At 46.1% G+C, this 24,926-nt stretch overlaps 2 protein-coding genes across 2 annotated transcripts in view; one reads left to right on the top strand and one right to left on the bottom strand.

Moving 5' to 3' along the window:
• LOC306815318 (olfactory receptor 14J1-like) overlaps positions 1 to 24,926 on the bottom strand; it is a gene marked incomplete at both ends in the record, with an annotated part of 48,648 nt that overhangs the window by 4,946 nt on the left and 18,776 nt on the right. The window lies entirely within an intron of this gene.
• LOC306815309 (olfactory receptor 14A16-like) lies at positions 4,606 to 5,580 on the top strand (the record flags this gene model as incomplete). The annotated part of the gene is made up of 1 exon (XM_079331896.1): positions 4,606 to 5,580. One exon carries the CDS (start codon positions 4,606 to 4,608, stop codon positions 5,578 to 5,580), a length of 975 nt encoding a protein of 324 aa, XP_079188022.1.

Below are 24,926 nucleotides of genomic sequence, written 5' to 3'. Positions count from 1 at the left end.
AGTCAGAAGCCTCCCAAATGCTACACCTGAGATTGATAGTGATGACGACATTTTTAAGAAATTATAAGTTTGGTAAATTTACATATCAGGACTTAATCCTTCAATTACAGCTTCAAGTAATGAAGCCTTATTCCCCCACTTTTGTTTCTGCTTTTCAGAGTCTGAGGCTGTAGGGTGTCCTTGAGTTTCAAAGGGATTGTTTTGTCTGACCAAAGTGTGAAGATAGTTAACTAATGCTTTATATGGAGTTCAGAGTTATGCACTAATGCAGTACAGGATTTGAAAAATATAAAGGCAAAAATCTTAAGGCATCACAGGCCTCACTGAACTAAGGGGCAACTGTGACACTTTGTGGCCCTATGAAACTAAGGACTCCATTGTGACACTGCAAGGTCTCGTGGAAGCAAGGAACCATTGTGACATAATGGGGTCTTGTTGGGCCACGGGGTGATTGTGTCTCTGTGAGGCACCATGGAACCAAGGAGTCCATTGTGACACTACAGGGCTCTATGGAACTAAGGATTCATGTAACAGTGCCAGACCCTCTGGAACCGAAGGTCCATTGTGACATTGCCAGGTCTTATGGATTCCTGGAGACCACGATGACATCCTGGGGGCCTTGTTGAGTCAAGGGACTCTGCAGGACCCTGTGGAACCAAGGAGACCCTTCTGATATTGTGAGTCCCCATGGAACCAAGGGTCCATTGTGATACTGTAACACCAAGGATACCCAGGATACCCCTATGATACTGCAAAGCCTCATGGAGAAAAGGGACCATTGTGACACTGTGGAGCCCCATGGAAACAAGAGGCCAGTATGACACACCTGGGGCTCATGAAAACAAGGATCCAATATGACACTACTATTGTGATTCTGCTGGGCTCCATGGAAACAAGAGAACAGGTAACAGGCCTGGTTGTCTTTGCCTGAATGGTCCAACTACCCCGGCATGCCCATTGCCATGGTCTTGTCATGTGCCCCTGAAACACTGAGGCTCTGGGCTTTCCTTCAAATGGAAAAGAACCTCTCTTCTCATTCAAGCATCCATAGCCAAAATAGGATTCTCCCTTCAGAATTCCTGAAATGCAGGGATTGCTCCCAGACAAAAGCTGCCATTTCCACCAAGTCTGGCTGCACTTGTCTTCCTCAGAGCTGGCTCTCTCCTGTCTTCAAACACTGGGGCTGTGTGCTTTCCTTCCTATAGAAAAAACCACTCCTCCTGCACTAACACTCATGGCCAAAATTTATACTTTTCCTTCAAAACACTTATCTGCAAGGGCTTCTCCCAGACACAAGCTGCCAGGACACACAGGTCTGGCTGGCCTTGTCCTCTGGTGGTCACCTCATTCTGCCCTGAAACACCAGGGTTCTGTGCTTCCCTTCCATGGGAAAGAACCATATTTTTTCTCCAGGTGCCCATGGCCAAAACTGGGATTCCACCACCAAAAATCCTAGATTCAAATATTGCTCCTACACAAAAGGTGCCATTACAGATAGGTCTGGTAGGCCTTGGCCTCGGCCCCATGAGGGCCAGCTCTCACCTTTCTTCCAAATAATATGTGCTTTCCTTTCTACAGAAAAGGACTGGCCACCTCCTCTAGACAAAAAACGGGCTAAAATTGGGATTCAACATTCAAAATTTTTGATATCCAAGGGTTTCTCCCAGACAAAAGCTGCCAGGACAGACAGGTCTGTCTGGCCTTGGCCTCTGATGACTGCAGTTTCTCTGCCCCTGAAACACTGGGGCTCAGTTGTTTTCCTTCCTGTGGAGACCATGGGCACACTGTGGCGTGTTCTGAAATGAAGAAGCCATTGTCACATTGTGGGGACCTCATGGATTCAAGGGGCCATTGTCACACTGTGGGGACCCTGTAGAACCAAGGCCATCACTGTGGAACTGCTGGGCTGCATGGTCCCAAGGGGCCGGTGGGAAGCAGCAGGGCTGTGTGGAACCAAGAGGCCATTGTGGCATTACAGAGCCTTGTACAGCCAAAAGGCTGTTGTGATCCTGCAGGGCACCATGGATCCGTGGAGACCATTGTGACACTGTGGGGCCCATGGAATCAAAGGGCCATTGTGAGTCTGCAGAGCCTCATGGAAGCAAGGGGCCAGTGTGACACTGCAGAAGCAAGGAGAACATTGTGACACAGTGAGGCGTCATGAAGGCGAGGGGAGATGGAACTGATTGGTTTGGTCTCCCAGGAGTGAGCTGACAGATCCAGCTGACATGACATGTCGAGGGCAGTGTCTCATCCGTCCATGGAGCACTGGGGCCCTGTGCTTTCCTTCCTACAGAAAAGAACTGGCTTTCTCATCCAGGGGCCATGGACAAAATCGGAATTTGGCCTCCCAAATTCTACCTACTCAAGGACTGCTCCCAGACAAAAGTAACCAGAACAGAGAGGTCTGGCTGGCCTTGTTCTTCTGGTGATTTTCTTACTCTATGAGGTAATAGTTTTCATTTGAAAACACCTTGGAAAGGGCACAGAGATTTCCAGAGGTGGGGATTGGAGGCCTCAAGCAAATGACCACTATATAGGGACAAAAGAGCTCAGTGCTCAGTGGAGTAGAGACTGAGGACAGCAGAAGAGAGCTCTGGGAGGGACTGAGGGGCCAATTCAGAGATGGGGGATCCTTGTGGCATAATGGAAAACAGACAGAGAAAGAAAGGATTCGTGTCAAGAACAGCTGAGGCAATCCAGACTGAACAAAAGGAGAAAAGAATTTCCATCTCGGGTCAGGGCTGGGGTGCAACACGTCCCCCAGAATTAGTCTGGAACACCCAAAATTTTTATATGGCCAGGCAGAGGCAGGCAGGATGCAGAGCTGTCAGCAAAGGAAGGGGCCAGCCAGGTGGGGCAGCTGGGGGATGACAACAGCCTGCAGGGACAGAGGCGCAGGGCATGGACACTGTAGGACAGCCTGGGCTGCAGAGGGCACAGGGATGGGCAGCAGCTGAAAGGCCCTGCCAGAGCCAACTGCTGCAGCACTTGGGCCATGGCTGCTGGCCCTGGGCCTGAGGCCAGCAGGGGACAAGTGAACCTTGCTGTGCTGGGGCCTCATTGCCTCCTTGTCCCTGCTCAGCAGCCTGGCAGGGGCTGCCCCATGGTCCTGCCCTTGGCATTGCATATCCCCAGAGCCCAGTGCCCCGGGAAGAGCCGCGAGCAATGAGGGAGGGACAGGATGTGCCTTGCCAAGGGCTGGGGCTCAGTCCTTGGCCCTTTGAATTCCTGAAACACATCCAGGTTTGCTTAGCATCAGTAACAGCTTTCCTTCGTTTGTCTCCACTTGTCATCAATGGCACCAGTGTTCTGCTCAAATTGGAACTTGGGAACACTTTGTCAGTTGGGTCCCTCAGTGGGACCCATTAAAACTTCAAGAAACTTTGGAGTTTCAATCTTGTTTTGAGTTCTTGAGAAGTTTTTTGAACATTCTCTAAGGGACTGAGTCTAATGACCCTCCCAGGACTTTGATGGTATTTACATCAAAGTCCTCGTGCTGTGTCTGTGCTGCTGAGCTGGGTTGGGCTCCTGGCACAGATGATGATCCTGGCAACCAAGAAGAGCTTCAAAAAGACATTTCTGCTGTGGAACATTTCCTCTTCCAGCCCAGCATGGCTAGGGCACTGCCTGCAGCCACCCTGGGCACAGCTCAGAGGCACAGAGAGCTTCAATCAGTCAGGTTTGGGGTAGTGCTCAGAAGTGACTGGGGCAGAATTACTTGCAGCCTTTAATAGAGGAATCCTCTGGCTGCATTGTCATGCAGCTGCAGCTCCTGCAGAGATCTCCTAAAGCTGCAACATCCCAATGCCTACAGACTCTGTGAGTACCTTCTCTGATTATCTTTTGTGTAGAGCAGCCAGGGGCACCCAGGGCTGTCCTGCAGAGCAGGGTCCTGCAGACCAGGGCACTGTGCTGGGGGCAGGGACTCTGCAGCTTGCCAAGGACAGCTCTCAGCCAGCCCTGGCAGCTGCTCACAGCACTGGGGAACAAGGTCTGAGTCGAAGGATACAGCTGGTAAGGCTTGGAAGTGTTCTCCTTGCTTGGTGAGGATGCTGCATTGTTCAGGGCTGCTCCCAGCATGACATTTACCTCCAGAATATTTCCAACTAGATTACATAAGGAGCAGAGTGAGGCAGAGGCTGCATAAAAGGGAAAATCCTGATTTTATACTTTATTTCTTTGTGTTGTCTGGATAGGAAAGTGCACATTGATATTCATCTTTCTGTTTAGGTTGAGAAAAATAACAATTTCTCTTAAGCATGAATAAAGCAGGCCTAGGAAGAAATCAGCACAAGGTCCCTTATAGGCAGCATCAGTGTCTCTTTTCCAGCCTGCTCTGGGTTGCTGTGATGTTGCCAACAGAGCCAGCAGAGGCAGAGCTGGCCCTGGGCAGTGCCCTGTGCTTGGAGGGGTCTGCAGAGCAGAGCTGAGCCCCCAGGGCTGGGCTGGGATCTGGCAGCACTGGCAGGACCCAGCCCCGACACAGGGAAGCAGCTGCTGGCAGGGACAGCTCAGGGCAGCAGAGCCCTGGGCAGGCGGGGGGAGGAAAGTGCCACAAAGCTGGGCTGGGATATTTAAAGTCTCTCCAAACTGTACTATTCCATGATTGCTTTTCTTACAGATGCCCATGCCAAGACACAGCAAGTTTCCAACAGCAGCTCCATTAGCCACTTCTTCCAGCTGCCATTGGCAGACACAAGGCAGCTGCAGCTCCTGCACTTTTTCCTGTTCCTGGGCATCTCCCTGGCTGCCCTCCTGGGCAACGGCCTCATCATCAGCGCCGTAGCCTGCGGCCACCACCTGCACACCCCCATGTTCTTCTTCCTGCTCAACCTGGCCCTCACTGACCTGGGCTGCATCTGCACCACTGTCCCCAAAGCCATGCACAATTCCCTCTGGGACGCCAGGAACATCTCCTATGCTGGATGTACTGCACAGGTCTTTCTGATTTTTTTCTTTCTTGGAACAGAGTATTCTCTCCTGACCGTCATGTGCTACGACCGCTACGTGTCCATCTGCAAACCTCTGCACTACGGGACCCTCCTGGGCAGCAGAGCTTGTGCCCACATGGCAGCAGCTGCCTGGGTCAGTGGCTTTCTCAATGCTCTGTTGCACACAGTCAATACATTTTCCCTGCCCCTCTGCCATGGCAATGCTCTTGACCAGTTCTTCTGTGATATCCCACAGATCCTCAAGCTCTCCTGCTCACACTCCTACCTCAGGGAACATCAATTTCTTGCTGTTAGTGGCCTTTTAGCATTTGGTTGTTTTGTGTTCATGGTTTTCTCCTATGTTCAGATCTTCAGGGCTGTGCTGAGGATCCCCTCTGAGCAGGGACGACACAAAGCCTTTTCTACCTGCCTCCCTCACCTGGCTGTCGTCTCCCTGTTCCTCAGCACTGGCACATTTGCCAACCTGAAGCCCCCCTCTGTCTCCTCCCCATCCCTGGATCTGGCACTGTCTGTTCTGTACTCAGTGGTGCCTCCAGCCCTGAACCCCCTCATCTACAGCCTGAGGAACCAAGAGCTCAAGGCTGCAGTATGGACACTGATGACTGGATGCTTTCAGAAACATTAAACTGCTCCCAAGTTTCTGAAAACCACTTGTAATAAAAGCTATCTTTGATAATTCTGGTGGTTTGGTTGTGAGGTTGTTTTTGTTCAGTTTTGTTTTTTATTATAGTCTGCAAAGAAATGCCATTATCTGTACCATTTCTTATGAGGATTTTCTCCACCTTTCCTGTGGGGAAAGACTGTATCAATGAGGGGTGGTGCTCTTGGTGACCTTAAAGAAAATAAAGGATCTGTCTCCCAGAAAAGTTTATCCGAGTTGATCTCTTATCCCTTTTCTTCCCTTCTCTGGAGCTGCAGCAGCAATGTCTGTGTGCAGAGCTGGGGCACATCAGTGCTGGCACAGCAGTTGTGCCTAGCAGCAGCAGCACTTGGTGTTGCCAGTGCTCTTCCCATGTGTTGGGGGTTGAGTGTTTTTCTATTACTGCGTCAATTGAAAGAATTTTTCCCATTATCATGGCAATGGAGCTGGCCGGGTTACACCCAGGGTCTCTGATGAGTCCAGACAAAAGGTATCAATTGCTGTGGCTACCCGAGGGGCCTCTGAGGTTTCCGGGAGGGGACTCATGTTTTCTGGGGAGCTCGGAGGCGGACGCCCGGATCTTCAGCCCACGCGGCCGGAGCACAGGAGAGCCAGACCCTCTGTGATCACCTGCCCTGCATCCGCCCCATTCCAGCCTCCTGCCTCTGCGGACACAGCTGATCACCCGGACACACACGGTGAGCGAGGAGCCACCGCTCCAGCTCGTTCCCGCCCGAGACCGGCGTGGCCGCTGCCAGCCCCCGCCCCCTCCTGTGCCCCCCACCTGCTTTCTGCGGCAGATCAGGACTGGGAATAAGCACAGAAACAGCGTGCTTGCATCTAAAGGGACTGACACCAAGTTATCTATTCTGTTCTGGGAGCAATTTTAACAACTGCTGTTGTTTTCTGCTTGTACAGTTAGATATATTAGTAAAAGAGCTGTTATTCCCATCCCCTTATCTCTGCCTCAGAGTCCTTGATTCAAACAATTATAATACTTGAGGGGAGTGGAACCAAAGTCTCTGTTTCAAAGGGAAGCTTCTGCCCTTACTGGCAGACACCTGTCCTTTTAAACCAGGACAAGCGTGCAGCTTGTTTTTGTGAGTTTTGTATGCGTGAATAGTGGGTCAGTGGTTGGCTGAGTGTGTTTTGGTTTGTGTGCTTTTGGGAGTGTGTTGGCAAAAGTTTTGCATTTGTAAGTTGTGAAAAATTTTGAGGTTTACACCGGAGTAGTAGAAGGGATATTTATGCCCAGGAGGGAAGAGGAATTTGGAGCACAGGCATCATGCTTGAATTGTGTGAACTAGGCTGTGTATGTGTGTTTTGACTGTGTGTAAGAAGAAGAATTGTGGATTTGTGAGAAAATATAGTTAGTTGTTTGTGAGGCTTTAGGACTGTTAGTGTGAAGGGTGATACTTTGACTAAGCATGGTTAGTTTCTAAGTGCAGAGGAGTGAGGCAACCACATGAGCCCAGAGTTGCTTTCTTCCCCCACCACAGAGAAACTGTGTCTTGGCCAAAGTTTGATAGATTCTTGGCCCAGCTTTGTGAATATTTAACCCTAGGTATAACGAGAGAGGTTTGGTACCTATGATTAGTCATTAAAGAGGGAGACAAGAAATTTGTTATTTTGTGTAAGTTTTGTGAGCAAAGTGTTTAAGAGTGTTTGGCTGTGATATGTGTGTCCCTTAGAGTTGTTTTAAGTGATTTGGTTCATTGGTTTTCACTGTTAACTCTATTTTGTTGGTTGCTTTTATCCCTTCCATTTTCCTTTGCTGATAAAATTGCATGCCAATGAATGGAAGGTTCAGGGAGGCAGATCCCAGGACAAAAGAACTTCCCTGTCCAAGAGAGGGCTGTGACTGTAACCCCTGAGTTGTGTTTCATTGTGTAGTTTGTAGAGAATTGTGGGTCGGACAAGTGTGTAAGTGGCAGATCTTTGTACCAAATTACTGCCAGGTGAAGCTCTGGATCTAGGATAAGGTTAAAAGGCATTGAGAGAAAAAGAATCTTCAGTATGGGGGCAAGTGAAAGCAAAGCGGTTCCTTTGGGGTGTGTTTTGGCATATTGGAAAGAGCTGGTGGATTGTAGGGATACAGAAACTAAAAGAGAGCTTATTAAGTTGTACACACAGTGGTGGCCACTTTATAAACTTGAGGAGGGGGCGAAGTGGCCCCCATCAGGGACATTGGACTATAACACTTTGGTACAGCTGATGCTTTTCCTTAGGTGTGAGCAGAAATGGCATGAAGTTACTTACGCTGACATGTTTTTCACTGTTAGGAATCACCCTGAGTGGAAAAGGGCTTGTGGAATTAGACCATCCTCTGACCATTTAATGTTAGCTCTTGAGAAAGACAATAAAGCTAATAAGGAAAAGCCCAGGAGATGGTGCAGCACATGCTTGATAAATCAAAGGTGTACACATCCTGACAAGGCATATTGTATGGAGACTCAGAAAGAGGAGACAGAGGAATTGCTTAAACCACCCCCTAAAAGACAAGGGAAGGGGAAGGGTGGTAGGGGAAGCAAATTTGGAATTGCCATCAACTTCAGGTTTTACCCCTGCTTCATCACCTGCTTCATCCTCACTTGAGAGAGCAGTAATTAATATGGGAGTCTTCCCCACCAGTTCCTGAGCCACAGGAGCCAACCCGACTGTATCCACCCTTACTCTCCAGTGATAGTGAGGAAGAAGAACTCTCCCCACAGGATCCTATAGCAACAAGGACCCAAAGAAAAATGAGAGAGGCCATAGAAGCCACTTTAAGTGAAACAGCCACCTCTGAGGGGGAGACAGTGTTAGTCAGAGTCCCCTTTACTGCCTGGGATTTAAATTCCTGGGAAAAGATTGCTAAAAATTGTCGGGTTGACCCACTAAGTGTTGCTAAAAGGATGAAATTTATGGTTAAACAACATAGGCCTGATTGGACTGACATTCAGATGCTACTTGATTCCTTAATAGAATCAGAGAGGCAGATGGTTTTAAAGATGGCTAAAGATCTGGCTTAGGATGATTGTAGAATAACATAGGATGATGTTAAGGATGTATTTCCCCTTCAGGATCCGGGTTGTGCATATACTGTAACTCCTTCCTAGTTATTTACTGCGTTAGTCTCTAAGAAGGAGCTAGGCACTGCACAGGATAAACAAAGGTTCAAAAGAGGCTCCTTGCCTTTCTCAAAGTTCATAGTTTATTTCCTGGTGGTCCCAGGGCAATAACAGGAGGAGGATCTCAGATAACAGTCTTTTCTAGGAAAAGGTCAGGGAGGGGAATTTGGCTTTTTGCCAATAGGATAGGGACAGAGGGGAAGGGTTAAAGCATTCCTTATACCTTCTGGTATTGGCTTACAAAAAGGTTGGAATGCTAATAGGTCAGAGGGAAGAGCACGGCTAACAAAATATCAGGAATTGAAAATAAAAGAACTGGAGAGAGCAATTCCTAGAACTATAAACTGGTCAGCCCTTTATACTGTTAAACATGATTCCTCTCAAATTCCTTCTGAATTTCTAGACCAATTGTGAGAGGCAATGCGTCGGCACACCACCCTGGATTCTGAATCTGATGAGGGAACACAACAATTGGTAAACTTGTTTTTAGAGCAATCGACAGGTGACATCAGGAGAAAGCTCCAGAAGATGCGGGGCCCAGCAAGTCGGAATTTGAGACTTTGTTAGATGAGGCATGGAGAGTTTTCAGCAATCAGGAAGAGGGGTGTAAACCAGGGACAAAGAAACTAGTAGCAATAATACAGGAAAATGTAAAAGGGAAATGTGAGCATGGTTCCCAAAACCAAGGACCACCCCGACTGGAAAAATACAAATGTGCATTTTGCAAGAAATTTGGAAACTGGTAAAACAAGTATCCAGAACTAAGAAGGGGTGAAAAATAGAGAAAAGGTGACTGAAAAGGGGAGGGGGTGGTGGCTCACGTAAAGGAAGACTGAAAGGGATCAGAGGGGTCTACCCTAGAGGACCCTCTGGTTATAACCAAACTAGGGAACAACGAACAAAAGGTTAAATTTTTAGTAGACACAGGGGAAACATTTTCATTGTTAAACAATGCCCTGATACCTGTAACAAATGATCATATTATAGTAAAGGAGGCAAATGGCCAACCTGAAAAAGCATATTTTTGCAAACCATTCAAATATAAATTGGGAAAACAATAGGGAATTCATCGATTTTTGTATACGCCTAAAACTCCATCTGCAGTTTTGGGCAGAGATCTGATAGAGCAGCTGAAAGCAAAAATAATATTTAAGGTTGGGGAAATTAGTTTGGAGGTAAAAGATCAACAGTATGTGGAACTGTTAAGCTTAATACTAATAACAAAAAAAAAATCGAAGTTGAAAATGAAGAAGAAATTTTAAAGAAATTAAAGATCAAGTGTTCCCTGGAGTGTGAGCCTCTAATATACCAGAGAAAGCAAAGAATGCTCTACCAGTACAAATCCAGCTTAAAAAAGGAGAACAATCTGTAAGGGTCAAAGAGTATTCCTTGAAAAGGGAAGACAGAGAAGAAATTAGCCCAATTAATGAAAGCTTTTTAAAATAGGACTATTAAAAGATTGTCAATCTGATTTTAATACTCCTATTTTGCCCTTGAAAAAGCCTGATAGATCATACAGGCTAGTACAAGATTTAGGAGCTGTTAATAAGATAACTGAAGATTTATATCCAGTGGTTGCTAACCCCTACACCTTGTTAACTCTTTTAACACTTTAACTAACCTGGTTTCCTGTTCTAGATTTGAAGGATGCTTTCTTTTGCCTCCCTCTCCATGAAGCCAGCCAGAAAATTTTTGCATTTGAATGGGAAAATCCCAAAACTGTATGTAAAACTCAGCTCACATGGTGTGTGCTGCCCCAGGGGTTCAAGAACTCCCCTCCTATATTTAGAGAATAGCTGGCAAAGAATTTGGAATTTTGAGAACCCCCACCAGGAGAAGGAGAGCTGCTTCAGTACATGGATGACCTCTTAACAGCCACCCGGACCCAGGAGGCATGTGTGGATTGGACGGTGAGCCTCCTAAACTTCTTGGGCCTGCAGGGGTACCGAGTATTCCAAAAGAAAGCCCAGATGGTAAAACAAACAGTGATTTACCTGGGCTATGAAGTAAGTGCTGGACAAAGGACCTTGGGGACCGTAAGGAAGCAACATGCCAAACCCCAAAACCCCAGACAGTGAAAGAACTGAGAACCTTTCTGGTCATGATGGGGTAGTGCAGACTGTGGATTTATAACTATGGGTTTGTTAAACCCCTGTATGCGTTAATCACAGAAGGGAACAGGGATCTTCAGTGGACCACAGAAGCAACATGAGCCTTCAACCAAGTGAAGAAGGCTCTTATGTCAGTTCCAGTCCTGGGACTTCCCGATGTGAGTAAACCATTCTTTCTGTTTTCTCACGAAAAACAAGGGATTGCTCTGGGAGTACTAGCACAAGACCTGGGGATGTACTGGAGGGCAGTCGCCTCCCTCTCCAAACAGCTGGACACGGCAGTCAAGGGGTGGCCAGGGTGCCTCAGAGCTGTGACAGCAGTAGCAGTGAACATCCAAGAGGCACACAAATTCACCCTAGGCCAGAAGATGACCGTGCTAGTATCCCACACACTGTCTGCAGTCCTGGAGGTGAAAGGGGAACATTGGCTTTCCCCACAAAGATTTCTAAAGTACCAGGCCATACTAGTAAAACAAGATGATGTTGAAATTGTGGCAACTAACATTGTGAACCCAGCTTCTTTCCCCAGCGGGAGCAAGGGAGAACCAGTGATCCACGACTGCCTGGAGACCATTGAAGCCACCTACTGCAGTCACCCGGATGTGAAGGACACCCTTCTCGAGGATGCTGAGAGCTGGTTCACTGATGGGAGCAGCTGTATCATCAGGGAAAAAAAGACATGCTGGGTCTGCAGTTACCATAAGCAGAGAAGTAATAGAATCTGGACCATTGCCAACAAATACCTCTGCACAAAAAGCTGAAATAATTGCCTTAACCCGGGCCTTAGAGATGGCAAAAGGAAAAGAAATCAACATTTATACAGACTCAAGGTATGCATTTGGAGTGGCACAAGTACACAGAGATACTTGGAAAGAAAGAGGACTGCTGAACTCACAAGGAAAAAATATTAAACACACACAAGAAATACTAAAAGAGTTAGATGCAGTTCAGTTACCTGAAAAGGTAGCTATTATCACAACAGGGCACACCCAAAAAGTGAGCTCAGTATTAGAAGAAGGAAATATGCTTGCAGACAGAGAGGCAAAAAACACAGCCAGAGGTGAGGTATCCAATGAAATAGTTGAGGCAGCATTAATTCCAGATGGAAATATCTCTATTAAAGGTAAACCAGTATATATAAAAAAAACAATAAAAAACTTATTAAGGAAGAAGAAAGAACTTATAACCAGAAAGGGTGGGCTGTAACCAAAGAAGGAAAAGTTGTAGTACCTTCTTACTGGTTGTGGTCACTAGGGCTAAAAGGACACGAGAAAACACATTGGGGAATGAATGCCCTGCACAATTATTTAAAGGATAGAATTCTGGCTAGAAAATTACAAGGCACAGTTACACAAGTAACTCATCACTCTGGTGTTTGCCTCTGAACTAATCCTAAAAACATTCCAAAGCCTGAAGTTGGACAAATTGAGAAGGGCTATGGACCTGGGCAGCAATGGCAAATTGATTTTACAGAATTGCCCAGGAAAGGGGGGTATCGTAACTTATTAGTGTTAACAGATACCTTTTCAGGATGGCCAGAAGCCTTCCCTACCCAGACAGCTAAGGCATGAGAGGTGACCAAGGCATTGTTACAAGAAATAATATGACGTTTTGGAGTCCCAGCCACTATATCTTCTGATAGAGGGCAACATTTTATCTCGAAAATTGTACAGCAACTTAGTCACCACTTGGGAATATATTGGGAATTGCATACTCCATATCACCCTCAATCCAGTGGCCAAGTAGAGAAAATGAACCATATGATCAAACAACAAATTGTTAGGCTGGGACAAGAGGCAAACTTGCCTTGGCCCCAGGCTCTTCCACTGGCATTAGTAGGGATTAGAACAAAAACAGGAACAAAAGGGAAATTAAGCCCTTTTGAAATATTGTATGGGAGACCATATGCAGTGCAAGAAGGAATAACACCCATTCGAGCAGAGGAAGAAAATCTACACAAATACATATTGGGCCTAAATAAACAACTTAGAGAAATTGTAATGTATGTGGCTGGGGACCAAAGCAGAGAATTAGATGATCCAGTACATGATGTACAACCTGGGGATTATGTATATGTTAAGTCTTTTGCAGAGATGACTTTGGAGCCACAGTGGGAAGGAACATTCCAGGTACTTCTCACCACCTTCACAGCAGTCAAGATCAAAGAACAGAAGGCTTGGATCCATCACTCCCAAGTGAAGAAGGCTCCTGAAGAAATTTGGAAAATTGCACCAGGCAACAGAGACCTAAAGTTGAAATTCACCAGGAACAGCGAGTAATGGACTTATAGTTATCATGAACATAATGCAAATGGTTGTGACCCTTGTGGTCATTGCCATGACTATAATAAGAGTCAAAGTAACGCCACAACAGTACAATGTAACCAAGATTTACCAATGCCAAGAGAAAGCTTACAATCCCTACTCTCATAGGGTTTTGAGAAGAATATTAAAGGTCACGAATGCATGTACTTGGGAAGGGAGGAATGTCTGGGGATGTGAGTATGCATTCGTACAAGATATGTTCCATGAGTCTCACCATCCACCCATGGAACTTGTCCAAGTTGGCCCTAGATTTGCTGTGACAAATACTTGACCACATGTCCTGAATTTAGATTTAAAATTGAAGGGTGTGTAACAAAAGGGTTTAATCTTGATTTTAACGTTACTAAATATTGCATCAAGTTTCACAAAATAAAAGCCAAATCAACCCCACCAGTGTCAGAGAGGGCTGTAACAATGCAAACTCCAATTATTTCAGAGGAAGTGAAGCAACTTATAATTCCCATAATTCTTAAAATTGGACTATATGCTGTCAAGAAAACAGAAATTCAGAGACTGCTAACTAAGCCAAGAATGGTCTCTTAAGCAAGTAGAAATGGCAATGCAAGTAAATGCTTCAGCCATTTGGCCATAATGTGCCCCATTTCTCAAAGCTCCTTCTACGGAATGGACTAACTGGTTTCAAAGCCATATGCCCTCTAATTTAAAGAAAAAGAAAAACCTGACTGGGATATTATGAACAGGATTGGGAGTTTTAAATACAATGAACAAATTGTGTTAATGAACAAATTGGCTGTGATGGGAAGCGATTAAGTTAAATTACAGCAATCTTTGCAATCTTCTTTGTTAGCACTAGGTAACAATCATTGGAATCTAATCAAAATATTACCAAAATGGGAAAATATAGAAGAGAGAGACCATGAGGTAATAATTAAAGCCCTAGGCACAGCTAGTGCAAACATTTCTCTGGCTCTTGGATGTACTCAAGCACAAATGTAGATGCAGTCAGCGGCTGCCGTAGTTATCAGGGAAGGTGAGGAAGGGATATTCCCTTCTGAAATTCACAAAATTGTTTGGGATAATGCTCTGAAATGGAAATAGAGCTTCAGTATTTGTGGGTTTTGGTCAATTTTACCTATGACCCTGAGACAAATAAAGTAACAGCTTTTATTTTAACTATACATAGTGCATCTGTGAGCTTAATACACCCAATAGTCACTCTAGGATTAAATCATGAAGGTACTGTATCCTTCTGAACATAGAATGTGGGCACGAGAAATTAAGGGAAAATGGCAAACCATTAACCTAGAGCCCTGTTCTGTGAAGAAACAATTAGTATATATACGTGAGGGAACTTTGGAAAATGACAAAGATACTTGCCTAGACACAGACCAAAGCATTTGCCACTTTGAAATGCATCTAACCAACCAGACAACTTCACTTGTGTATATAGGACAAGGTTGTGTCTGTCTCAGAACAGAATGTCCCACCATAATTATAGATGATCAAATCGTGAATGAAACTCAATTCAATTTATGTGTTTGCAATTGTGCTAAAATCAAAAGATGCCACTTTTCCTATCAGGCTCCTGTAATATCACATCAGTACATAAAGGCAAACCTGGTTACTGTGAGAAAATGTTGCCTGCACCTGTAGGTATGAATTTAACCTAGTCACTCAGCTACTGAAACACCAGGAATGAAGAAAAATTTTAAAAGAGGTTCTAGATGCAGGGAAAAGGACTTTGATCATGATACACCTAAACATGGACACCATAAAAGGGATTTTTAAATTACTTGAAGAACATCTGTCTCATCATTGGTGGGATGGTCTTGGATGGTCACCAACTGCAACTGGTTTGCTTAATGCCTTAATTCACCCAATCACTGTGCTGCTTACTTTAGTTAGCGCAAGTTTGCTTCTGTCTATTGCTGTACTTCTTGGGAATTGGAAGTGTCCTGGTTTCAAGGACAGGTGTCTGCCGATAAAGGCAGAAGTTTTCCTTTGAAATCAAGACTTTAATTTCACTCCCCCCAAGTATTATAATTGTTTGAATCAAGGACTCTGAGGCAGAGATAAGGGATTAGGAATAACAGCTCTTTTACTAATGCATATAACCATACAAGCAGAAACAACAGCAGTTGTTAAAATTACCAACAAAACAGAGCAGATAACTTGGTTCCAGTCCTTTCTTTACCTGCAGGCACGCTCTCTCTGCACTCAGTCCCAGTCCTGCAGATGGAGCAAAGCCCAGCAGCAGCAGAAAAGTGGGTGGGAGTGGAGGTGGGAGGAGGCAGAAGCAGCCACGCTGGTCTCAGGTGGGAGCGGGCTGGAGAGGGCACTCACTGTTTGGGTTCTGGTGGTGTGTCGGTTTCATGTGCTTGGCAGGAGGGGTGGTTTCCCCTCAGGAGAAGCTCCACATGGATCGGGAATGGAAGGGGCTGTCCCGTCTCAGGGGCTTCTCCTGTGAGCTGCTGGCACCAATCAGAGAGCTGATTTGGTGATGGACAGCACAGGAAAGCAATGAAAAGTTATTTTGCTTTCACAAATCACAGTGGATCAAGTGCTGGGGGGCTTTTTCAGCTTCCGGCCTCCGGAGAAGTGGGGGTCCCCTGCCAGGGCGCCGGCCCAGCTCCGGGCTTGGTCTGGGGCCCAGCCTGGCATCTTGGCCTGGCACCAGCTCTACTGAGGGTCCGGCTCAACACCGGCTCTGCTGAGGGCCCAGCTCGACACCGGCTCTGCAGGGGCCCCAGCTCAGCTCAGCTCGGCTCTCCTCATGCTAGAAGAGGCCAACAGCTTACCGCATGGCTTTTTCACGATCTAGATACAATTTTAACTTCTTAATGCCAAAATAAGATTCTCGATCTCCTGAGCTCCTTTAAATGAGAAGAAATATAGCGTGGAGACTACAGAGGTCAGCGGAGTGAAGATAAAGTTCCTGATGGGAAGAGATTGAAAAGATGCAACTGATAAGTAGTTGAAAACATTTTTTGTGGGGCTATGAGGGGATTGTGACTTCACTAAAATTCCTTTAAACTGTGAAATATACTTGAGGAGGATGTGTGCTTGAGATGAAGACTTTTTTTTTGCCTTGGGAAATTGAGCTCTCTGTTTAGAGACTGGAATATGAACTGAGACATTTGATAGAGAAAGAGATGGAGAGGATTTTGTTTTTCAGCAGCCTGCCTTTAAAAGTAGCACCCCCATGTGTGCATCGTAACCCATATACACGGCTCTGGAAGGACTGTGAGAATGAGAGGAAAATTCATTGTTCTGTATGTCACCGGCAGATGAAGAATCTGAAGGTGAAGACACACCCTAAGTCTAAAGCAGAAAAAGGAACTTTTCTCTCTTAAGTGAACTGAAATGATTACTTGACTGGATAATTGACTGAAGTCTTCTCTGTATGCAGTTATTTAAGAAATGTGGAATGAAGGGAGGAGGGAATAATCTAAGAAACTTATTCTGAAAAATATTTTTTTTTGTTGTTATTAATAAATTTCTTCTTGTACCTTTTTTTGAGTTTTAGGACTACATTGTCTTTACTCCTAAATCCTATCTCTAAAGCATATTAAATATTTAAAATTGGCAAACCCTCTAGTCACATCGTGACAGGTGGTCAGCTGAGTCCTCAGAGGTAGGAGGCTTTAGCAGGAAAGATGCAGGACAGGTGATCGCAGACCCTCTGGCTCTCCTGTGTTTGGCCTCGTGGCTGGAGATGGGGAGGGGGTGGGGGGGGTTCCTCCTCTTGGCTCCGCTCTCCGATAACATGAGTAACCCCTCTGGAAGCCACTCCCACCTACCCCTTTTGTCTAGAGTCTTCAAAGATTCTGGGTGTAACCCGGCAAGCTCCATTAGCCTGATAATGAGAAAAACTCTTTAAATTGACACAGTAATAGAAAAACATTCAACCCCCAACAGGAAGATACTACAGGTGGCAGACTTAGCATTGCTGTCAAAGGTGTATGACTTGGTCTTAAGAGATGGCTGCCATGTGTCTTAGATTGATGAAGAGAAATCCCCATATTGAGTTAAATAAATTACTCATTTCAAAGAAGAATTGGGGAATGAAACACTAATCTTAGAAATATTAGGATTTTAGTTAAAAGTTAGCTGTTTACTAGAATTAATCAAAAAGTCAATGGATAGATAGACCTTGCTGAAAAGAAATAAAAGTTAGAAGTTAGAAAGAAAACCTAACTTGAGGTAATTACCTGAATCTTAAATAAATGATTGTCTGTCATCTTATGTTCTCTCAGCTGTGCTTACAATGGGAAAACATGAAACTAGTAAGCAGACCCAAAGAAACATAGACAATGCAACCAGAAACCCATTCTTTAAAGAAGTGGACTATCCCCAGAAATCATTTGTACTGTCATTGATAGAAAAGGTTGAGAGTTCGGAGCAAGGAAGACTTGCCTTACTTCCTCTTTTTAAGACCCCTCCCCACAAAAAATGACCCCAGACTTAATTTAGAAGTCAATCATTCATGCTTAATAGCTATTCAAGATAATTACCATAGGAAGTGGGGATGGAAAGGGCTGTTATTATGAATATGCATTTGTTTAAGTCCTTTGTCAATAAATAGACTCTCTGATCACCTGTGATTTTGCAGTGCATATTAGAGGATTACCTCACGCTACTGCCCAGCCCTGAATAAGCATACACTTTCTAACTTTAAATTGTTGAAGAGTGTTTTCTCCATCCCAGTTGAGTATCAGTATTTGACCAATACTCTTATTTTGGTAGATCACCAGGGCATGTGGAACACAGTGTCCATGTGACACAGTACAGCCTCATGAAAACATGGGGACAATTGTAATGCAATGAAATCTCATGGAAGCAAGTGTCAATTGTGAACATGGCATGGCCTCATGGAACCCAGGTGCAAGTAGGACCATACCATGGCTCATGGAAGCAAAGGGGCATTGAGACACAGCGGGGCCCCATTGAACCAAGTCACCATTGTGACTCCATGGAATCTCATGGAACAAACTGTCAGGTGTAACACAGCAGGGTGTCATGGAACACAAGTGCCACTGGGACATTGCCACTGCTCATGGAACCAAGTGTCCATTGTGACACACTAGGCCTAATGAACACAGGAGACCATTGTGAGGCAATGGAATGTCGAGAACCCAAGGCTGCATTGTGACACAGAGAGACCTCATGGGACCAAGGAGACCATTGTGAGGAATGGAATGTACTGGAAGAACAGGTAAATTTTCAAGACAGAAGGGTCTGATGGAACCCAGGTGCCAATGGGACATTTCCAGGGCTGGTGCAAGCAAGTGTCCATTGTGACAGAGCCAGGCCTAATGGAACACATGAGAACATTGTTACCCAATGGAATCCCATGGAGCCAAGTGTCCACTCTTTCACGGTGCAGCCTCATAGAGTGTTGGAGACCATTATGTTGGAATGGAATATCCTGAAAGTGTTGTGACTAACCTGGGCTTTATAAGACCAAGGAGACCACTGTGATGGAATCAAATCTCAAGGAACCAAGGGTCAATTGTCACCACATCAAGTTCTCAGGAAACTAAGAAGAACATTGTGACACAGTGAAATCTCTAGAAACCAAGGCTTTATTTTGACAAAGTGGAGCCGAATAGGAGACGAGCCACTGGGACACTGCCAGCTCTTGTGGAATCCAGTGTCCATTGAGACACAGGGCAGGGCATGGAAACATAGGGAGTATTGTAATGCAATGAAATCAAAAGTCAATTCTGACAGAGAGGGGCCAGATGGACCACAAGGGCAAGGAAAATTTTGACAGGTATAGTAGAAACAAGACACCATTGTGGCAGATCAAGGCCTCATGGGGTGTGGGAGAGCTCTGTGTCACAATGGAATCTCATGAAAGCAACAGTCAATTGTGACATGGCACGACCTCCTGGAACCCATTTGCCATTGGGACATGGCCAGCTCTTGTGGAATCCAGAGTCTTTTGTGACACAGCACAGCCTCATGGAAACATGGGGACCATTGTGATGCAATGGAATCTCATGGAAGAAAGAGTCAATTCTGAAAATAGCATGGCCTCATGGAACCCAGGGGCAATTGGGACCGTGCCATGGCTTGTGGAAGCAAGGGGACATTGAGACACAGTGGGGCCTCATGGGACCCATCAGATTGTGGGGAAATGGATACTCACACAGCAGGGCCCCATTGTGACAAAGTGCAGCATCACAATAGTCTCCTGGCTTCCATGAGTCCCTGCTCTGTTTACAATTAACATTTTATTCCCCAAGATTACATGGTGTCACTGTGCTCTCCTGTGATTCATGGGGCTGTGCTGTGTCACAGTGGACACTTGCTTCCTCCAAGGCTGGGCATGTCCCAGTGGCACTGGGTTTCCATCAGGCTGCGCTGACACAATGGGGCCTTGGTTCCATAAGAATCCATTGTGTCACAATGTTCTCCCTAGTTTTATGAGAGCCTGATGTGTTGACAATTGACCCAAGGTTTCTTGAGATTCCATTTCATCACAGTGATCTCCTTGGTTCCATCAGGCCCAGGTTTGTCCCAACAGAGCCTTGGTTACATGGGTTTCCAGTGCATCACAATGATATCTTGCATTCCACGAGGCCCTTCTGGGTCACAGTGGAGCCTTTGTGCCATGTGTTTCCATTGCAACACAATGATCTCCATCATTCCATGAGGCCTTGCTGTAAAACAGTGAGCACTTGGTTCCATGAATTTCCATTCCATCCATTTACAAGGATCTCTTGCATTCCATGAGGCCCTGCAGTGTTGCTATGGAGCCATTGTTCCATGTGTTCCCATTGTGACGTTATGGTTTCCAGCGCTCCATGAGGCTGCACCATGAAACTGTGGACACTTGGTTCCATGAGATTTCATATTGTCATTGTCAGGAAAATCCATCAGCATCACAGGTTTATATCCAAAAAGGAGACAGAGCACACTTTCAACTTTATTTGAATAAAGGATGAGAGTTCACCTGGGTACACACCCACCGTGCTTTCTCTCTCAAGCTTTCAGAGGGTGCAGCCTCCCTTTATCCTAAACTCCTGGCCACACCTTTTCCTTTACCCACTGCCAAAGGTACTAGGAAGGTACGGTCTTCCCAACCCGTGTACCCCATATTCCCACTTGAACCTGGAATTTCCCCCTAAATTAAGAAGTTCAGGTTTGTGCAGACCCTTGTCTGTTTCAGGAGCCAAGCTGTCTGGGCCTGGTAACAAACCTGCTGCCCAAAGTCAGTAGAAACATTATGACCCATTTCAAAGGTCTTAACACCAATCCCTTCACCCATCAAATGATTTGTAAAGACAGTAGCACATATCTTCCCTCTCAGATGGATGTTTCCTGTGCTCGTGACAGTCTTTTAAGCTCAACCTTCAGTCTGTAAGGAAAATGAATCCACAAACACCAGAGGTTTATGTCGAAAAAGGAGACAGAGGAGTCCTTTTTGCTTTATTCGAATAAAGGGAGAGGCCATGGCACATTGCCCTGGGATCTCTCAGTTTTTTGGAGGACGCAGCCTCCTTTTTATCCTATTTTCCTGGCTGTATTTCCCTCTCTCTTTCCCCAGTGGCTGAAGTACTTGAGAAGCCCAGACTTCCTGGAACACCTGATGCCTGAGATTCCTCTCTGATGTGCAACCCTCCCTTTTAATTTTTAATTCTTTCAGAATTCATAGTTTCCATCCCCCCCCACCCCCCGCCATTGCTTCTTTCATCTTCTGATATCCAATTTCAATTACCAGCAAATCTACAGGCTTTTTTGTAAAAGCAAATCTCTTTTCCCATTCATCAATCAGTGGAATGCGCCCCTTGGTTTCTTTTACCTGTTAGTGCTAACTCTATCTACCAACAGATATCCACAGCTTGTTTGCAAAGATAAATGCAACATTCCTCTCAAGCCTGACCTCTCTGCTGTTGCAGTTCCATGCACAGAGGTTGCTGTCTCTCCCCCCTTCTGTGGGCAGGCCGGTGTTCAGCCATCTCCAGGACAGCAAGGCCCCACCCCATGGCACTGTGACCTGGGAAGACAAAAACCATGACTCCAAATGCCTGCTTCTCCTCTTTCTTCCCAGGCATTTGGCCCTGCCAGTGGGGTATTCTGCTGGGTGCCACAGGAAAAAGGAAACCACTGTGACCCTGTGGGTAACATGGAACCAAACGTCCATTGTGACACTACAGAACTTCACGGAACCAAGGAAATCCCTGTGACCCTGTAGGGTTTAATGGAACCAAGATCTCATTGTGACACAGCGGGGCTGTGTGAAGCCAAGGAACCATTTTGACACTGTGAATCCAAGAAGACTCTTGTGACATTGGGGGGAACTCATGGAACCAAAGGTCCACTGTGACATTGTGGGGCCTTATGAAACCTATGGGCCATTGTGACACTGAATGGCCACTGAATGGAACCAAGGAGACCATGGTGACATGCAGGGCCAATTGGAACCAAGGATTCCATTTTGACACTCAAGAATCTCATGGAACCAAGGGTTTCTTGTGACACTAAGACCATTGTTGAGAGTACAGAATCTCAAGGAACCAAAAGTCAGTGTGACAGATCAAGGTCTCATGGAAGCAAAAAGAGCATTGTGACACTCTGGGGCCCCATGGACAAAAATCTCCATTGTGACAGCCCAGAAGTCAATGGAAGATCAAGGCATCATGAAGCAAAAATATCATGTGATATTGTAAGGTGCCCATCGACACAATCTCCCTGGACAGCTCAGAACCTCATGGAACCAAAAGAGCATGTGACACTCTGCAGACCACCTGTGGAAGCAAATATCCATTTTGACAATACAGAGCCTCACAGAACCAAGAGTCCGTGGCGACAAAAAAGGCCTGTGGAAATCAAGAGTCCCAAAGGTCTAAAAATTCCTTTCATGGTTGTTGCCTTGGGGAAGGGAACCTCCTCCAGCTTTGGCGCCACCCTAATTGAAAGTGTCTTTTTTGAATGAGAAATTCAAGAGTTTTAAAATGCTTAAAAAGAGAGGAAAAAAAAAGGGGGGAAAACTTATTTTGTCTGTGTGCAGCATGTTCTCCAAACAAAGCAGGTCCCAGGTGAGTGCGGACAAACAGGAAGAGGTTGGGGAATGTGCAGGAAGGTTGTCCAAACTGCGTCAGAGTTCAAGGCACAGCTTCTCTGATCTGACCAGACCTCCTGAGGAGAGACCCTCGATTAACATCAATCACAGAATGCTGCAATCACCTCTGCTCTAAAGTGAGCAGAAATAAAAGACATCCATTAAAATAGGAATGTGCATTTCTTAGAAGCTCTTTGAAATATTTCTACTTAACTCTATTAGGAAACCTTCCTAATGAACTGCACCAGACCAGAGGCAAATCAAGGCAGAGCCATGGATTGTCAGGACTTGCTTGATCCCAATGAGCTCCATGGTGCATTTGGTGCTGAGTCCTTGAACCTCAGAGCCTGAGAGAAGATTGCACAAACCTTTCCAGGAGTCAAAGTCAGAAGAAAAACTCAAAGTGTGTCATACCATTAATGGGACCCACTGATGTCCATTCCCATCACAGGCTCCTCATGAACTCCTTGGAGGAGAGAATTGGAGTCCAGGATTGCCCAAAAACCTCTCAGAGAGTCAGAGAGGAAAGGAATATCCTAAGTACCTTTAAAACCTTGAGTATCTCAAAGTATTAATGAGCCCCAGTGAGTGTCAATACAAAGCTCTTAAGGGACTCTCTAAAGCAGATAATTGTGTCCATGATTGCATAAACTACATAAAGAGTTGGTGTCAAATGGGAAACTCCAAGTACCTAAAAAAATCTGAGTACCTTGAAACATTACTGAGCCCCACTGAGTATCATTACTGACAAAGGCTCTCAAGGGACTAATTAAGCAGATAATTGGAGACCATCACTGCTCAAATCTCTGACAGACTCAGTGTCATAAAGTAGAACTTAAATTAACCCTGAGTGCCTTGAAGCAGTAATGAGCCCCATTGAGTGTTGTTACTGACAAAAGCTCTCAAGGGGCTAATTAAAGCAGATAATTGGAGACCATGATAGCACAAAGCTCTCAGAGACTCCAATGCAAAAGCAAAAACCAAAGTCCTTGGAAAAACCTGCAGTCCCTGGGAACATGAAGGAGCCCTGAGGGCCATTGCTGACCAAGGCTCCCCAGGGACTGGTCCCAGAAGTTCCCTGAGGCCACTGGGATGTGGGGGGATGCTGAGGGCAGGAAAAGGGGTGACAGTGGCCAGCCTTGCTGGGGCTGTGCCAGGAGGCCCCAGTGGCTCAGGACAAGGTGTCTCCTCACAGCCCTTGGTGGAACAGACCCTGCTGTGCCCCAGGGCACCAAGACTTGGCTTCTCTTTGTCCCCACCTGTCATCTCTGCCTCCAGTTCTCTGCTCTGATTGAGGTTTGGGGACACTTTCTCACTAAGGTTCCTCCCTGGGACCCATTAAAACTTTAGGAAACTTTTATTTGATTGATTTTGACTTGGAGTTCTTGAGAGGTTTTCTAACAAACCATAGCTCTGCCTTGATGTCCCTCTGGTCTGGTGCTGTTCATTAGGAATGTTTCTTATAATAGTTATGGAAAAATATTTCTAAGTGCATCTTAAAAATATTCATTCGTCTTTTAAAGGGTGTATTTTATTGCTGTTCTCTGTAAAGCAGAGGTGATTGAAGCATTCTGTGATTGATATTGATCCAAGGTCTCTTCTCAGGAGATCTGGCCTGCTCAGAGAAGCTGTGCCTTGAGGTCTGACCCAGTGTGGACAACTTTGCTCCACATTCCCCAACCCCATCCTGTCTTCCCTCACTCACCTGTGTCCTGCTTTGCTTGGAGAGCTGCCTCCATTCAAGCAAACAGGATTTTTCCCACTTTTATACTTTTGATGCAATCTAAAGCTCCTAATTTTCCCTATGGAAAACACACACACTGCTCAGGTGTGTGCCAGCCCAAGGTGCCACCAAGGAGGTTCAGGCCGGGGATCGGGGCCTCAGGGGTTGTGCCTGGAGCCAGCGCCATCTTTCCTTTGTGCCTCAAAATCCCATCATGCCCCGTGGCCCCATAGAGCCCCATTGGAGCTGGGACTACAATACCCATCATGCCCCGTGGCCTCATAGAGCCCCATTGAAGCCGGGACTACAATACCCATCACTCCCCGAGCTCCAGAAAACACCGGTATTTTCCCCCCCGGATGTCCTCCAGGATCCCCAAGTGTCCCCTCAGCGCCCATTTGGGAACCTCCCCAAACCATCCCCGAATCCCAGGAACGCTCCCAACCCCACAGATGCCCGTTACAGCCACTTCTGGGAATTCATCTCCTGCCATCCCCCATGACCTCAGAGCACCTCATAATCCAGTCAGTCATCTAAAATTCCTGCTGTGCCCCATGCCCTGAAGAGCCCGGTTAGAGCTCCCCAAGATCCCCCCAAGCTCTCCTGAATCGTACACGTTCCCCTCTGAGGACCTCAAGTCGCTGTTCAGAGGCAAAAGTGTCCCCATAGGGCCCTCCCGAACCCCAAACTCTCGGCAAGAGGCAGTTCCGGGATTACAGCTCCCATCATGCTCCATGGTTTAATTAACACACCATTCCAGCTGAGACTCCATCCCCCATCATGCTCCATGCCTCACAAAGAGACATTGCAGTTGCACCTGGAACTCCCATGATGCTCTGCAGCCCCTTTACACCCTACTATACCAGCGCCTACAACTCCCATCATCCCCCACGCCCTTGAGAGCCCTGACAGAGCTCCTCCATTTCCTGCCTTGTCCCCGAAGGGTCCCAGATTCTCCTCCGTGACCTCCAAGTGCCTCCCTGGACCCCCAAGTGCCCCTCTGAAGCCCAGACTTCCTTCTAAATTTTTTCT

Source organism: Erithacus rubecula, assembly GCF_903797595.1.
Source record: "Erithacus rubecula genome assembly, contig: scaffold_114_arrow_ctg1, whole genome shotgun sequence".
In the NCBI taxonomy this organism is placed as follows: domain Eukaryota; kingdom Metazoa; phylum Chordata; class Aves; order Passeriformes; family Muscicapidae; genus Erithacus; species Erithacus rubecula.
The sequence above is the reverse complement of the archived record's forward strand: the minus strand, read 5'-3'. Positions and strand labels throughout refer to the sequence as shown.